This window comes from Rhineura floridana, chromosome 4 (assembly GCF_030035675.1).
Source record: "Rhineura floridana isolate rRhiFlo1 chromosome 4, rRhiFlo1.hap2, whole genome shotgun sequence".
In the NCBI taxonomy this organism is placed as follows: Eukaryota; Metazoa; Chordata; class Lepidosauria; order Squamata; family Rhineuridae; genus Rhineura; species Rhineura floridana.
The window spans coordinates 113,470,442-113,488,564 of NC_084483.1; the positions used below are offsets into that span (position 1 = coordinate 113,470,442).

Consider the following 18,123-nt stretch of genomic DNA (forward strand, 5'->3'; position numbering starts at 1 on the left):
TTGGCTTAAGGAACTCCTGAAATATGTTTCTTCAGTAAGGCCTAGTTCTCTGTACAAGATTAGAGCTTGCACATGATTATAGATACAAACTGAGATGCTATTCATTTGATCTGTCTACAGTATTGGTATATTAGTAATCATTAATAGGGAAAATACTTCAGATGTAAGATCATTTTTTTTTCTTCTCTCTGAGAGCTGGTTCTTTTGGACAATTTTTGAAGATGTTTTGTGATAGAATCAAAGACAGAAAGATGCTTCTTTTTATATTCCCTAATTAAAAGGAAAAGAAGCCTCCAAGTATCCTATTAGTCCCTTCTGTTATTTTAAACAGCTATGTGTAGCAACTTCTGGTGCTGTGCAGGTTCTCATGGCATGACAATATCCTGCCAGTGCATGGAGGTTTAAGACGTTTCACCTAGCTGGAGAAGCTTCTTTCACAGATAATTGGCTGATTTCAAAGCATTCAGAAGGGTTATTATTTAAATTAACAGGTGTCCATACTGTTATATCTCCTCTGATCACAGACTACCAACCAAGTATGTCTATTCCGGTCTTCAGGTTGTAGTTCAGGTACTTAGCCAGAAAACATTCTCAGGTATTTAATTTCATTTGTTGTTTTGGTAAGCAAACACATAGAAAGCCTCAAGACAATAGTAAAGACTCTGGAGCAGGTGCTTCCTAGCTTCTATGTGCCAGAAACATCACAGAGAACTCAAATGGGCTTCTGGAGGCAATTACTGTTGACACAAGTTCCTTCCATTCAAGTGTTCATCTGCTTGCAGAGTTTTCTGCCACAACTACTTGCCTGTCTGTTGACCCAGATGCATCTGCAGGCAGTTCACATTTGCCTAACCATTGCAACTGGGTTACTTCACTAGAGTCTCATGAGTCTTCAGGTAACCCTGCAATGCAGTGCTTGTGGGTTCTCTGGCAAATAGTTAATTTTTTCTTAAGTGCCATGTCCCTGTGACAGGGTCATGTAAAGCCTTTATGTTGATGGCAGAAAGGTTGATCTTATCCTGTGAATACAGATGAAAGCATAAGGATTCAACATACCCTGTGTCTTTGGAGTCAATTGTTACTCATATTAAGTAAAGACCTTATCCCAATCTGCATCTATGTTGGAATTGCTTTTTAAGATGTTTTTAAAGATGTTTTATATATTTTAAAGTCTGTTTCTATGATATTTTAGAGTGTTTTTACTGTTTTTGTTTGCTGCCCTGGGCTCCTACTGGGAGGAAGGGCAGGATATAAATTGACCTTAGTTGACCTTAAAGTCTAACACCCTCTGTGCAGCCAAGCCTCAGCCCTGTTGGTTTTATCAAGATACAATTTAGGTCACTCAGGTTGTGTCTGCCAGGAGTAGGCCATGGTGGTGCCGATATCCCCATTTTGGCTGAGATGCCGTTGGTCGTCAGATCTCCTGCTCCCAGTGGTATCTCCACTGTGGCATTAACCATGCAACCCAGGCCTTATTTGCTAAGGACCAATGAAATATCCAGCTTCCCATTCCATCTTGGTTCCCAATCCATCTTGGTTCCCAATCCATCTTGGTTCTGGTAGCCACATGGAAACGTGGTGAGGGGATGCAATTTCCAAGTGCCAGTTATGCAGTTGGAAGGGTCTCCTCACTTAATGTCTCATGGGATGTTTTAGGAGGCGCTTCATCTGGTATTGCACCTACAAGGCGCTGCTCTGCACACCAGAGACTGGACTGTAGTAATTTAGATTTGTTGCAAGACCCAGAGGTGTCATCCAGAGGTGCAACAGTGCCACTCGATATCCATCCTTTCTTAAAGCAATTCCTGAAAAGTGCAGTCTTGTCTGTTCCACTGGTCCAACATCACTTTCCCTTGTGGAATCTGTATAAAGTATTTACAGTATCCCAAATGCCACATTTGCTAGATAGGGCTGGAGGACATTCCGGGTTAGGGATGGCTCCTCCTACTGGTTGTGACAGGCAGAGTCTACAAACTTCTTAGTCTCCTCTCTGGGGGTAGGAGTCATCCTGCCCTCCAGACCGGCCCTGCCTGCGGCCTGTGAAGGTTGGGTCTTTTCTTCTCTCTGCTCAGAATTTCCTTTTACCTGTTTTTTGTTGTTTTTTCCTGTTCTTTCTGCTTTCAGTCATTCTCCTCTCCTTAATGTTAGCTATTTATCTCTTCTGTCTCCATCCTTTACTGTTTTCTCCCCCCCCTTTACATTGTGGGTCCGGGGGCTTGAGAGGATCGTTCAGTCCAGCTGGACAGTTTGGCACCATGGGAGGCATTCTTGAGAGCAACGGAGTGTGGCTAGCCACAGTGCTTTATCAACAGCAGCAGCCACTTTTGAAGGGAGACTGACTTCTTGCTCCGTGGAGCCACGTTTTTGCCACACTCTTACTGAGCGGGATCGTGGGATCCAGCTCCCCCCCCTTCCAAGGAGAAGAACCAGTGAGGTGTGCTGCCTGGGGGGATCTACCCCAAAATCGGATCATGCACGGCAGCAGGGGGTTGAGCGGCACCCGCTATGGCAGTTCGCCATTGCAGTGGTTTCCCGCACTTTTTTCCTAAGCACAGAACAGTTGCGGCCACCACTTTATGGCTTTGCATGCCCCTTCCTTGTTCTCGCGCCAAGACTCCTGTCACATGGGAGATGTGATGGATCCTCATGAGCTGCCAGTGCAAGGCTCAACAAGCTATCAGCCTGCATTCTCTCCAACCTCAGGCGGGGGCAGCGGGAGTGTGTGAGTATTCCTCATGAAGGTATGGAAGTCCCAATTCTCAGTTTCCCAAGTTCATGTCAGGAGTCAAGGAGCTTATCTTCTTTAAAATCACTAGTTTCACACACAGGAAACCCACCCTGGGGATGTGTTTACTGCTCTGTTATATCCCTAACCAGGGATGTCCTCCAGCCCTATCTAGCAAAAATGGAAATTTTCCTTACTGTGAGTTTCTATTTGTAGATAGGGCTGGAGGACATTCCACCCACCTCTCCTTCCTCTGCTACAGCCTTGTGGAGTGAGGGGTTGGGGGCTTGAGACATTCTGCTAGTGTCTTACATTTTCACACGATGTCTAGCACTGTGTGTGTCTCATTTTGTGTGAAGTTTTTCTCCAGTTGTCTGTTTTTGTCTCTGGTTACTACCTTTTCCTAGTTACTACTTTGTATAGGCGTCTGCTTAATAAACTTCTGCATGGTTGGCATTGATGGGGTTGAGGAGTTCTTGCTCTGTCAACTCAGTCTGGAGGGCGGGATGACTCCTCCCCCCAGAGAGGAGACTAAGAAGTTTCTAGACCCTGCCTGTCATGACCAGTAGGAGGAGCCATCCCTAACCAGGAATGTCCTCCAGCCCTATCTACAAATAGAAATTCACAGTAAGGAAAATTTCCATTTTTTGAGCCCTTGAGGTCTGTCTCAATGTGCACAATGTCATTCAAAGTGCTATTCCTTCTGTCCATCACATCAGGAAGATGAATTTCAGAGCTTAGAGCTCAGTCAGCAAAACATCATCGTATGTTCCAAAAGGACAGAATAGTGTCAATTCAGCTTTCCATAGGTAATAGGAGTTGGTGTTGCCCATCTTTTATCTTTCTCATTTGACAGAATGTGCATACGGCTCTCAAGTTTGCATTGATAGAATGTTTATATCATTCCTTCCAACCTCATTATGGAGAAAGGTTTCTCTCTCTACCCTGGCTCAGTGCATTACGGCTTGTATTACCCTGGCGTACATTTATCTACATTTATTTCCACTTGCGGGCATAGTGGCTCACTGAACTTGGATGGCAACTGTTCTGTGGCTTTTTCTCACCAACATGCCTGTTCAGGAGGTTTAGCCATGCGGCTACCTGGGCTAGCCCGAATACCTGCACAAAACATTACAAGATTGACCTGTTCAACCTCTGCTGAGGCTGTGTTTGGACAGAGTGTCCCTCAGTAGGTACTTCCACCTCATTTAGCAGCCAGTACCCATCCATAAACATCAGTGTTTAAAACATCCCACTTGGTGGTGTCCTAATGCCCACTAGAGAAGGGACCTTATCTGAAAGGTGCTTCTGAGTGGACGCTAGGACACCACCAAGGCCCACCCTAGGCTATGAAGTGGTCATAGTTAAGAGGTTGTATTAGGAGTAGACCGTCCAAAGAGTAGCCACATGTGTTTATGACTTATTTGAATTTGTATTTATGTTATTTAGTCTTGGGCGGTGGTATTTTGTTGAACGGTTTGTCTCAGTAAGGTTATATTCACACCTGGCCCAATGACCAACTGACACTCTAGGGTGGGGTAGTGGAGAGCTTCCTGTGGAGTGTCAACATTTTCCTGCCCCAAGCAACAGGAGGAACACAACCCTACATAGGGGTGTGCTGGTGCTCACTCAGAAACACCTTTCAGGTAAGACCGCTGGTCCCTTCTCTAAGACAAGGATGGAAAACCTGTGGCCCTCTGGATGTTGTTGGCCTCCAATTCCCATTATTTCTGGGTCTGATGACAATTGTAGTCCAACAACAGCTGAAGGGTGATGGGTTCCTCATCTCTGCTCAATACAAGGATTTGACTACTGTAATCTGCCTTATGTGGATCTGCCTTTTGAAGTCAATTTTAAAACTTCAGCTGGTGTAGGATGCTGCAGGTAATCAATTGACAGATTAAATTCCTTCTAATTCAGATACTATGGCTTCCAGTTAGTGTCTGGGCCAAGTTCAAATTGCTGGTGATGGCCTTTAAAGGCTTACATAGTCTTGGAGTATCTCTCTCATATGCACCATCCCGGTCCCTTAGATTTGGGGAGAAAGAGCTCTACCATGTCCTATCCTTTACAGGTATTTGATCAGCAGAAGCAAGAGCCACACTTCTTCATGGCACTCTCAGCGCCTGCTTGTCCTGTATTTGATTAACACATTTCAGCTTGAGAATGTGGCTGAGGCCAACCTCTTGTCTTTAAGAAATTTTGTGTTTAATTTTGAGGCAATTGTTGGAACCACAGTAGTGTGTTTTCACTGCAGATTTTGTAGTTGTCAATAACTGTGTCGTGTTTTCTTCACTATCATTTGCAGATGCTTGAAGTACGGCTATTGTATGAAATAAATTATATAGAATCTCCAGATCCTGAGCAAGTGCCACCACTACCTGCTCCAGGCACAGGTTCTAACCCTCAGTCCATTGTTCCCCAGTCTCATCCATCCACTAGCAGCAGCTCATCTGATGGTCTTCGTGATAATGTCCCATGTTTAAAGTAAGTGTCAGAATATTATATTTCTAAATAATGTATCTTGCTTTCATAGACTACTTAATCCAATTATAGAAAAGACTAGTGGCTTTTGACTTGCACTACTTTGGGATACAGTTACCCATACTTCTCTTGGTATATGGTATTACAAAGGTGTGCTAATGAAAAACACATATATTGAGCTTGTATCAATATACCAAGTAAACATCACTTACAGGAGCATATGAAACTACCTATGATTGCTCTGTTTGTCAAAGTTTTTTAGCAGTTGCATCATCAACAGACGTGCTTTTTCAAGTTTTGATTCTTCACACACTTACCTTAAAAAATAAACTTTAACCTAAAAATTCTTCTTCTGAACTAAACTTATAGAGCAAATATAGTAGGTATAATGTTCTGTATCACTTGTCTTTAAAAGCAGCATACTAGTTATCAGTCTTTCAAAGAGAACTGGATGCCAAATGTTCCCAACTACATACTTAACATAGAATCTCCTTCCTTATCTCAGCTTCCTGTGTTATTTCCTAATCCTTCATATTTGAGGGAGTGATTAAGCTTGGAGGTTCTTAGTTCAAATTTCAGTTTAGCCATGGACTCAATAGATTAATTTAGGCCAGTAACCAAGTCTCATCTAGCTCACCAGTTATATGATGAACCACCAAATACCACTCTATTGAAATTTGACAGAGAGCAGAACGAATTAATTTCTCTGCATCAAAACTCCATTGTATCGGAAATGGTATTGGAAATGTCTTCCATAATTCACTCCAAAGCCGTTGTTCATCCAGAATTATAAAAAGGCTTACTGTTCATCTTTATTGTACAGTAGGGCCCCACTTTACAGCGTTCCGCTTTAAGGCGTTCCGCTGATGTGGCTCCTTTCATTTTCAATTTTAAAGGTTTTGTTCCCCTTTTGCGATGTTTTGCGCCTTTTTTGCGTCATTTTCGCACGACGCGGCCCATTAAAGTTAATGGGGTTCCACTTTATGGCCTTTTCCGCTTTACAGCGGGGGTCCGGAACAGAACCCGCCGTATAAGCGGGGCCCTACTGTAATGATAGCTGATATTACCTGAAAGAGTGCTGTATAGACCTACAAGTTCACTTAGATCATCTGAGGAAATTTTACTTGTGGCACTGCACCCTACGGAATATCACAGTGCTGTGATCCAGAAACAGGCATTTTCTGTCATTTCCCCTACACTGTGGCATGCCCTTCCCTCTGCCATACCTAAATCATCATCCGGCAGTTGCTTCATATGTCTTGTAAAGACATATCTTTTTGTTCAGACTTTCCCTGACAAATGAGATTGGATTCTGTTATTACTGAATTCTTGTTTTTATAATACTATTTACTGGTTTTTATGTTGTATCTCTGCTTTTTATTTTTGTATACTGCTTAAATATTTTTAAATATTAAACAGTTTAAATAAATATGTAACAAAAAATAAAAATGAATAAATGTGTAAAATAAGTATTGGAAGTATTTTAGATAAAGTGCTACATAAATGTGTGGTGCTAACTCCCTGTAATGCACTTCTAATCTTGATTAGGTATATTTTCTTCTTGAAATGTTGCCTTCTAAAATAATTGTAATGTTTTCAACCTTGCCTGTAGTGGATTTAATCCAGTAGTATTCAACCTTTTCTGACCTGGGACCCACTAACCCAAACATGCATTTGTTGACCCATTTCTTTTACCATATATTTGCATGGCGGTAGTGCTGCTATTGCAGCCCACCTCCGATTAGGCCATTACTCGGTAGTGGATCCAGACCCATCAATTGAAGACTAATGATTTAATCCTTGGTAGCCAAGAATATTATTGGGCCTGTTCAGATGTAAATCCAAACCATAATATGGAATTATGATAATAGACACAAAATCCTTGGGCTTGTGTCCTCTTCTTGTATGGCAATTGCTTAACATTATAATCACGGTCAGAAACAATAGCTTGCCATTTCATTTGAACTAAGCAAACTATGGTTTGTGGAGACCATCATTCACACACAAGCCGGAATTGAAAACTATGTTAAAATGCAGTTCATTAAGCAATTAGCACACACAAGAGTGTGAGGGGGGAGTGGGCAGTCATGTGCTTGTACCTGCTCATTCTCAACATCTGAACATGGCCACTTACTAAAAAAAGTAGTCTCCACATCATATGAGTCTCTTCCAGAGTAAACACTTGAAGCTGTGCTAACTTGTACTAAGAAATATAATCAGTCATGAATTTTTTCTACTTTGGTAAAATTTGTCAGCATTATATTCACAAACTTTCATATGGATAAATGCCGTCTACCTTTCATGTATGTTACAGAGTTAAAAACTCTTCCCTCAAACAGTCTTCGGGCTACCAGGTTGAGCTGGTTATCCAGTTAGTATGGGTGAGTGGAGAACCACCTCAACAAATAACGAGCCTTGCAATCAACTCTGCCTATGGTTTGTAAGTATATTTGGTGCTGTGTTTTATCTTCCCTAAACCCCGTTGTCGTATTCCAGAAGGAATAAGACATTACTGCTAAACTACTAGATTCATATTGTTTAGATAAAGTATTTATCCTTATGTTTTCAGTAAAGAGATACTTAAGGGCCTTCTCAGTTATTCATAATAGTTTTTAGCCACAATTGCATTTGAGTTTTTCCCAATATTCCCCTTTGTTACAATAATACCTTATTCCATCTTTGTGTATTACATGGGGAGGATAACTTCCAATGTTAGATGTGTGCACAGCCCTTTCACAAAAAATTGGGAAGATGTGCTGTCCATCATAGAACACAATCCTCTATGCCTACTTAAATTTCTTTTGTGTCTTGTATATTTTTTTACTACACGCCACTTAGTGAAGAGGCTTTTCATTCTTTTTTTAGTTTTTTTAATATTTAGGTAATACTAATATTAAACATATAACTAATAACCTAAAATATATAACTAATTAAAAAAAGGATTTATGAAATGGCGAAGGGTTGCTATGGGAAACCTTGCTACTGTGCACCACCTTTTTAAAAGAAAAAGCCCTTGCACACTAAATTGTAGTGCAGAGGAGTTCACATCCTCAAAAGACTTCTAGAATAATGGCTATCAAGAGTAAGCTTCACGTATTTGTTTTCTAGGTAACAAATCTAATCCGCTGTTCTGAAAATGTGATATTTCCACAATAGGCAAAAAACAGTAGGAGAGGGGATTTTGGGGGACAGTGTGCCATATATGAATGTTCACTATGGGGTACAGTGGTGTGCAATTTTATATTTTTTTCTGAAAACAAAATTTTCTGGTTCCCTAAAGTAATTAACTTTTGGTTTAGCATGTATATTTGAATTATACGACCTAAATTTAAAAAGTATGCCATGTTAATATCTTAAAAGTTCGTCCAATAGCCAAACATTATTAAACTGAAATATTTGGTTAAGGAAAGAAATAAACAAAATATACTGGGTGTAGGCTGTCATATGTAAACAAATTCAAAGCTATGCTTGGAAATTATTTTTATTAGAATACTTGTAAAAAGTTTAAAGAAGAGCCATGCTGGAACAATGAGAAAGCATACACTATTATTCCATTGTTTAGGATTTAAGTTCGGGGGGGGGGAGTAAAGATGCTGAAAACTATTAAAATGCTTATTTCGACGTGCTGGAAGAGCTAAGCTCATAAATATATGTGCTTCCTATAGATAGCCATTTGAAAAAAGTTAATTACAACTTTAGATTTGGCTAGTATTATATTTAACTGCTTTGCCCCATTTGACTGATACTGTGTCCTTTTGTGTCAACACTAAAATTTGCATGTATATACCGCCTTTATGCCAAGGCACCCAAGATGGTTTACAAATGAAAATATTAAACAAATGCTACAAAATACAGATTCATCTCAGGCAAACTTTAGGAATTGAGGTCTCAAGCTCCTTCGCCTAGGTTTTCTCTTCATCCTTCCCTCAGGGCAGACAGGTCTTTCTTAAACAGCCTGGGAGAAGGTGGAGAAAGGGCTACTGGTGGTTGCTTGAGAAGCTGATGGTATGAGCTCCTGGACTTGGCTTCTCTTCTTCTGCCTTCCTCTTAGGAAAGGCTATTGATGTCATCAACAGCCATACCTTCTGGTATAATCAAATACATATTAGGTTGGTGTATTTCTAAATGAAACTACAGGCAAGTACATTGTCAGGAACCTTGGATAGTGGATTTGAAAAACCAACTGATGACCTGTTGTGAATTGTGGGGCTTCTATAAAAAAGCATTTACAGGACCCCAAGCCCTTGATGGAGAAAAGGAGAACCAGAGAAGAACAGAAGCAGGCAGGCAAGGTGGACATTCAGGAAGGACAGAGAAGGATACAAGAGTGTGCTGCCCTGACAAGGCAATTAGTCAGTTGCCAGAGATTAAAACAAGAGGGTGAGAATGAAGTAAATGAATGTTGGATGGACAGTAGAGCATTCGTTCAAGTAATTGCAATACACAAGGCTGGAGTATGTGGCTAGGACCATCACACCTTTGAATGGAGCAAAGAAATAAGATGTTTTGTGAAAAGTAGAAGTGAGTGAGAGGTGATGATGCAGCAATTCCCAGGTGTAGCACCCAAGAATGGGGAGGATTATGGTTGATACGCAACTGCAGCCAGATGGTGGATTGTTCCAGCTCTAGTTATGTAGATGCAGAAGTACTTCTTCGAGTAATCAGAATAGTTCAGAACCAAAATCTGTGGTTAGTGTTTTCATCATTTAATCTGCCGGTTCTGTTGTTTTTATCTGGCTGGTTGTTTAGAGTAAGCATTTTATTGTGTATTGTTCTTATTACCATAAGTCTGTTTTTGTAAGAAATAAATGATAAATTAAACCCATACCAGGTACAACTAATAGGGCAGCTGCTAGTGTCTTCCTGCACTACTACAAAACTTTCTATCCTTGAGTAAGCAGCTGACAGTAATCATTTTCTGACAGCTGGAGTTTTGCTATTTAGTGAGTCAAAATGAATTCTAGTTTTATTCTCAGCAACTGTTGCAAAAGTAAATTGTTTTTTGAATAGTTTTTCAATGAAAAACTATTTTAGAATGTTATTTACTTATAGATTTCAGAAATGCAAGTAAAATATAGTAAACATAAGTATATTTGGATATCAATAATTCATTCACATCATATTCTTTCCAATAAATCTTCTTTCAGAGTAGTTTTTGGCAATTGTAACGGCATCGCAATGGTTGATTACTTCCAAAAGACCATACTCTTAAACCTTGGCACTGTTGAATTGTATGGTTCTAATGATCCTTATAGGAGGGAACCCAGATCTCCACGTAAAAGCAGACAACCATCCGGAGGTAAGATCAAACAGCTGGTATTCACTGATAAATATTTTTATTGCTCTTCCACTTACCTGATTGCAAGTTTATTAGGAGTGCTTTCTTATTTAAAGTAACTTGAGTAAACTAAAGGCTTTAGATGTTATTACGTAATTATTATTCTGTAGAGGTTTTTAGAAGACATATCTGATTATGGTAGGCAGGTTGTATCCAGACTGGCAATTCTAACGTTAGGCAAAGAGGTGGCAGACTCCTTACTGTATTTTGTGGGCCATCACTTTCCAGTTTAGCAGTTTACTTCATGATTTTCTGTAGAAAAATCATACTATTTACAGAGATTTATAAGTTGTATGTTTGGTCTGGAAAGAAGACTCTCACTAACAATCTTCCATTGTCTTGCCTTTCACTATATAAGGCTTGCTTTTCCTTATGCTGAATTGTATTATGGCACACTTTCACCATAGATGACCTATTAATTTCTTCTGAACTAGCTACTTCACAGTGCCATTCAACAATTACCTGTCCTTTTTGGACACTTATTTCTGCATACTGGATTTGATTTATTAAGGTATGTATTGTCATATGGGTGCAATCACATAATTCAGCAATATTTGGAAGAGGGGGAACTGTAAGCCTAAAATTCTCAGAGGAAAAACTATTCATGAACAGGAAAATTTAGAGGTGCTTCATACCATATGCAGTAGCCCTAGTACACCATTTTTCCACAGGAGTTTACAGGCTAAGTGTAAGGACAATGACATGCCTCTACCCAAATTAAGTTTCCCAAGTGTTTTAAGTGTCTCTGCATCATATGTCATGTTTACTGTGGCACACACTGGGTAATCAAACTACCCTAGGGTAATCAGGCTACCACACAAAATGTGACAGAATCACATAGAAAGTCTTGAAATGGAAAGTGAAGAACAAAAATGGCATTAATTGTGACAACAGTGTTAATATGGACAAAGCCTCAACAAAAAAGCTGAACTTTACAATGGAAGTTTGTGGGTGAATGATAAACATAACTGAAAAGGGAGAAGGAAAATATTTTGTGTACGTACAAGCAAATGTAAGTTCCGTTCTGTAATAACTACATGGGGTAATACAAAATTTTCACATGTAAACTGCAGTAACTCAAGTATTTATTGTTATGTGCCTTCAAGTTGACGATGACTTACGGCAACCCTATGAATCAGTGACCTCCAGTAACATCTGTTATAATCCACCCTGTTGAGAACTTGTAAGTTCAGGTCTGTGGCTTCCTGTATGGAATCAATCCATCTCTTGTTTGGCCTTCCTCTTTTTCTGCTTCCTTCTGTTTTTCCCAACATTATTGTCTTTTCTGGTAAATCATGTCTTCTCATTATGTGTCCAGAGTATGATAACCTCAGTTTCATCATTTTAGCTTCTAGTGACAGTTCTGGCTTACTTTGTTCTAACACCCAATTATTTGTCTTTTTCTCAGTCCATGGTATGCACAAAGCTCTCCTCCAAACCACATTTCAAATGAGTTGATTTTTCTCTTACCCGCTTTTTTCACTGTCCAACTTTCACATCCATACATAGAGATCAGGAATACCATGGTCTGAATGATCCTGACTTTAGCGTTCAGTGATACATCTTTGCATTTGAGGACCTTTCTAGTTCTCTCATAGCTGCCCTCCCCAGTCCTAACCTCCTCCTAATTTCTTGACTGTTGTCTCCATTTTGGTGAATGTGCCAAGATACTGATAATCTTTGACCTCAGTGTCCTCATTCTCAACTTTAAAGTTACATGAATCCGTTGTCATTCTTTTAATCTTCTTGATATTCAGCTGTAGTCCTGCTTTTGTGCTTTCCTCTTTAACTTTCATCAGCATTCGTTTCAAATCATTACTGGTTTCTGCTAGTAGGATGGTTACGTCTGCATATCTTAAATTATTGATATTTCTCCCTCCAGTTTTCACACCTCCTTTATCTTGGTCCAATCTCGCTTTCCGTATGATATGTTCTGCATGTAGATATATAGGGTGATAAAATACACCCCTGTCTCACACCCTTTCCAATGGGGAACAAATCAGTTTCTCCATATTCTGTCCTTACAGTAGCCTCTTGTCCAGAGTATAGGTTGCGCTTCAGGACGATCAGATGCTGTGGCACCCCCATTTCTTTTAAAGCATTCCATAGTTTTTCATAATCTACACCGTCAAAGGCTTTGCTGTAATCTATAAAGCACAGGGTGATTGTCTTCTGAAATTCCTTGGTCCGTTCCATTATCTAACGCATGTTTGCAATATCATCTCTGGTTCCCCTTTGTAAATGCAGCTTGGACATGTCTCATTCCATATATGGTAAGAGCCTTTGTTGTAGAATCTTGAGCATTACTTTACTTGCATGGGATATTAAGGCAATAGTTCGATAATTACTACATTCCCTGGGATCCCCTTTCTTTGGAATTGGGATGTTGTTCTTGAGCTTTACTCTGATTTTCAATATTACCAGTTCATGATCTGTACTGCAGTCTGCTCCTGGTCTTGTTTTTGCAGAAAGTATGGAACTTCTCCATCTTCTGCTACCAATTATATAATCAATTTGATTCCTATATTGGCCATTTGGTGATGTCCACGTGTACAGTCGCCTTTTCGGTTGCTCAGAAAATGTGTTTGCAAGAAACAAATTATTGGCTTCACAGAATTCAATAAGTCTTTCTCCTGCTTCATTTCTATCTCCTTAGCCCCTTTTCCCCCAATTTCTAGTTCTTCTCTGTTCCCTACTTTTGCATTCCAGTTCCCCATGATTATCAGCACATCTTGTTTTGGTGTGTGATCAATTTCCTCCTGTACTTCTACATAAAATCGCTCCAGTTCCTCTTCTTTTGTGTTTGTCGTTGGAGCATAGACTTGGATGATTGTTATGTTAATAGGTTTCCCATTTAATCTCATTGATATCACTCCCACAGACCTTGCGTTCTAGCTCTTAATTGCTTTTGCTACATCACTTCTCACTATTAAAGCAACCTCGTTCCTTCTTAATTTCTCATTTCCTGCATCAAATATTTTGTAGTTGCCTGATTGAAAATGTCCCATTCCTGTCCATTTTAATTCACTCACGCCAAGTATTGTAATGTTGATGCGTTCCATTTCTTGCTTGACAATTTCTAACTTTCCCTGGTTCATGCTTCTTACATTCCATGTTCCTATTGTGTATGTCATACAACTCCAGACTCTCCTTTTACATTTTGCACATCAGCCTCTGGGCTTCCTTTTGGCTTTGACCTAGTTGCGTTATTAGTCACAGCACTACTCGTGCTTGTCCGTTGTTCTTCCCCAGTAGCCCTCCGAGTGCCATCTGACCTGGGGGTTGCATCTTCCAGCACTATCTTGTGTTGCATTTTGGATACTCTATTCATAGGGTTTTTGTGGTAAGAGGTATTCAGAGGTGGTTTACCATTGCCTTCCTCTGCGTTTGGATGCATTGTAGTCTGGTGTCTCAGTTTTGACCATTCTGCCTTGGGTGCCCCTGCTAAGACTCTAGCCTCTTGGTCTAGACTCCTAATGGCATTGCTCTCAGCTTCTTCTACACTCTCAAACCCCCTCACCATGTTAAGATGTGCATCCTAGAGGAGGAATTCAAGTATTACCATCTTTAATGGCTGTAAAATTATGTATGGCTGTTGAAGATACAGCAATTTTGGCTCGTTTTTTAGCTGTTAGTAGCCCTCAATATTTCTTGGTGATTCCATATTAAAACAAGTTAATTAATTGTATTCATCATAAAACAATAAGTGTCCATGATTCTGGCTGTTTTAGAGCATTTGTAGTATATTCTCTTAAATGAAACAGCTGAATGGCTGGTAGATATGGGTTTGTCAGTATTATTAATGGGATGTTTCTATCCTCTCTCCCATGCTATTTAACATCTGTGTAAAGCCGCTGGGAGCTATCATCAGGAGTTTTGGGCTGCGATGTCATCAATATGCAGATGAAACGCAGCTCTATCTCTCCTTTAAATCTTCACCAGAGATGGCTGTGGAGACCTTGTCCAAGTGCCTGGAATCCGTGAGTGGATGGATGGGAAGGAACAGACTGAAGCTCAATCCTGATAAGACCGAGGTGCTACTTGTGGGTGACAGGGGGAGGTTGGGTGCTGTTGACCTACAGTTTAATGGGGTGAGTTTACCCCTGAAAGATCAGGTCCGCAGCCTTGGGGTGGTTCTTGATTCCAAGCTGTCCATGGAGGCTCAGATTTCGGCAGTGAGCCGGGCAGCTTGGTACCAATTACATCTCATACGGAGGCTGCAACCCTACCTCCCTATTCATCAGCTCCCACTGGTGGTACACGCCCTGGTCACCTCTCGATTAGACTACTGCAATGCGCTCTACGTGGGGTTACCCTTGAAAACGGTCCGGAAACTACAACTGGGGCAGAATGCGGCGGCTCGGTTGCTTACAAACAGCCGCCGCCGTGATCACATCACGACAGTATTATTTCACCTACATTGGCTGCCAGTTGTTTTCTGGGCCCAATTCAAGGTGTTGGTATTAACCTTTAAATCCCTATATGGTCTCGGCCCAGTTTATCTGAAGGAGCGCCTCCAGTACCACAAATTAAGCCGCCCAACCAGATCAGCCACACAGGGCCTTCTCTCAGTCCCACCAACGAAAACAGCTAGGTTGGTAGGGACTAGAGAGAGGGCATTTTCAGTGGCGGCCCCCACTCTCTGGAACTCCCTCCCATTCGATCTTCGCCATGCCCCTTCCCTGGATATGTTTCGCCGGGCATTAAAAACTTGGCTTTTTGGACAGGCCTTCAGGAATTCCGGGGAGGGCTAACTTTTTTGGGATATTTTATTATCTATTGATCGCCCTAACTGATTTCATGCTGCTGTGATTAATGATCATTCTGATTTTATTGTATTTTATCTGTATTGTATTGTAATTTACTGAATTTTAGTTTGTACGTCGCCTAGAGTGGCTTCGGCCAGATAGGCGACACAAAAATTAAATTTATTATTGTTTATTATTATTATTATAACATTTATATAAATTCTGTCACAATGTGTGAATTCTGGCACATGCATGGATTTAGAAGACTGACAGAGCAATATTAAGTATGTGTATGCAGCAATAAACCCTACTGTGTTCAGTGCAGCTTATTCCCAGGCAAGTGTGTATGGGACTGTAGCCTAAAAATGTTTTGTTCCATTTTAGTTGCTTTTTAACAAGTTCTATTTCTGACAAATACGTAGTGTCATTAAATCTTTTAAGTTCTGCAGCAGATTTTTTTTCTGTCTCCAAACATACTGTGTTAGTATATTTGTCTTTCCTTTCCCATTGCTTCAATAAGGCATGCTGGCTTTGGCTTCTTGCATGTGTGGCCTCTCTAACTTATATTTAGAGTCTATCAAAAACTTTGCACCTCTTATATAAGTAAGTCATCTCATAACAATGAAGTTTTTGGACATCCAGCTGATTGGTTATACACATTCATTCATCCTGAATATTTTACCACTGAGATATCAGCAGAGATTAATTTTGTATTATATAAACTACCGTATATTCCGGCGTATAAGACGACTTTTTAACCCAGGAAAATCTTCTCAAAAGTTGGGGGTCGTCTTATACGCCCAGTCGTCTTATACGCCGGAATATACGGTATTTCTCCTGCTCGCAGCCTGGCCCGGCGTCCCCTCCCCTGAGGGGAATCCGCATTGCTCCTCCGTCCCGCCATCTCCGCCTCCTCCTCCTCCTCCTCCGTCGCAAAATGGCGGCCGGGGTGGGGAGCAGCAGCAGCAGCAGCCTCCCCGCGTCCTTCTCCTCCATGGCAGCCTCGCCTGCGCTGCCTCCCGCCGCCGCTGCTGCTGCTCCTCCACCCGCGGCTGCTCAGGCGAGCGACGGGGCCGCGGTGGCAGCGGCTGCTCCTCCTCGGGCGGCCAACGGCGGGCCGCTTTTGCTGCTCTCGCCGCCGCAGGCCGCGCCAGCGCCTCCGCTGATGCACAACCACCGGGCGGCGGCGGTGGAAGCGGGAACCCACTGCCGACAGCTGCCCCTGCGGCCTCCTCCTCGGCGCCCTCCGCCTCCGGCCCGCTGGCGCCGCGGGAGCCGGTCTACAACTGGCAGGCGACGAAGCCGACGGTGCAGGAGCGCTTCGCCTTCCTCTTCAACAACGAGGTGCTCAGCGACATCCACTTCTTGGTGGGCAAAGTCCGCGCTGGGGCGCAGCGCATCCCCGCCCACAGGTCAGTGCGGGCTATGGGGCGAGGGGGCGCTGGCCACGCAGGGAAGAAAGGGGAGAGGGACGCTGGCTTTTTAAACGGGGATCAGGGTCAAAAGTTGGGGGGTCATCTTATACGCCCAGTCGTCTTTTACGCCGGAATATACGGTATATACTGTTATCTGAGATAATTGGGATATTGGGTACTGTATGATAAAGATTTCACTTTTCATCTATTTTGCAAGCAACAGTAAAAAGTGATATTAGTAGATAACATAATGCAGAGGGTCACCAACACCGTTCCCATGGGGGACTTCATTGGTGCCCTCAGGAAGGGGATCCAGACTCTAAGCTTTATTTTTTTAAAAAAAGTCTTTAGCCCACCTAGAAAGAAAATTATGAAGCAAACTGTACAAGTACCTTTCTAAGCAAATTCTGCAAGATGACACAGCTTTGCTATTCCCATCTTTCAATGTTTTTAGCCAGTGAGTGAAGTGAGAGCTCTGACTGATGAGTGAGTTAGTGGAACCAGGCAATAGGGATCCTTGGGGTCCTAAAGAGCTGCTGCTTTCCCCTCCACTTTAGTGCACTTTTCTCCTTTTGTCTTTATTTTCTAGTAGACCTTGGATTTTCCATATGAGGCCGGCCACCACTGCGGGTTAGCTCCACCTATCATGCAAAGGCAAGAATGTTTTTGAAGTGAAGACTAGGGGCGTCAAGCCCCTCCCACTCTCCAGTTCATTCTTGCCTTCGTACGAACAAGTCTGATATTCTATAGCGTAGCTTTAGCTAAGTTTCTGTGTTGTTTTTTGTTGCTGTATTTGTCTGACAGGGTGTGGAGGTATTGTTACTTGTGTGTTTACCGAGTGTTTCCCTTCCCTCTGTCTTGTATCTAACGTTTTTCATTCCTGGGGAATTTCCTTGGGGGGGTTCTCCCTCGCCCGGGCTGTTGATTTCCCAGCCTTTCGCCCAACGGCCGTCAGAGAGACCGCAGCTGCGTTCTCTCTATTCCCAGCGGGAGCTTGCGGCTGCAGCTCCCGGCGTTACTCCCTCCAGTACCTGGCCGTTTGAGTCGTTCCCGTCCCGGGTTCTGCCGCGGCTCCTCGCCTCACAGCAGTACCTTTTTTGGAGTATCTCCTTGAGAGCCTGCGGCTGCGGCTCTCTCTCTTTTTTTGCGGCTTTTGTCTCCTTGAGCCTCGCTCTAGCATTTTCACGCCGCAACGGTCCCTGCAGATGGCGGCTGCGGCTGCTTCCCGCTCTGCTTTAGCGACTGCGGCTTTTTTGTTCTCTTTCCTAGCCGTTCCCTCTTTGTGTTCTGTGCCGCAACTTCGCTTATCGGCCCCGCGGCCGCAGCACTACCTCAGTCCGCCATTGCCCCTTCGCCATTGTCCGCCATTTTTATTGTATTTTCCCGCGCCTGCCCAAGGCGCCATTTTGTTTG

At 42.2% G+C, this 18,123-nt stretch overlaps 1 protein-coding gene across 7 annotated transcripts in view; it reads left to right on the forward strand.

The window, feature by feature from the left end:
* The window catches only part of STXBP5 (syntaxin binding protein 5), a 251,237-nt gene that overhangs the window by 168,071 nt on the left and 65,043 nt on the right, over positions 1-18,123 (forward strand). For all 7 annotated transcript variants that reach the window (XM_061624073.1, XM_061624075.1, XM_061624077.1 and 4 more), the window contains 3 exons: positions 5,034-5,212; positions 7,524-7,649; positions 10,357-10,508. In XM_061624073.1, coding sequence (XP_061480057.1) covers positions 5,034-5,212; positions 7,524-7,649; positions 10,357-10,508 — 457 coding nt within the window. The remainder of the gene's footprint in view (positions 1-5,033; positions 5,213-7,523; positions 7,650-10,356; positions 10,509-18,123) is intronic.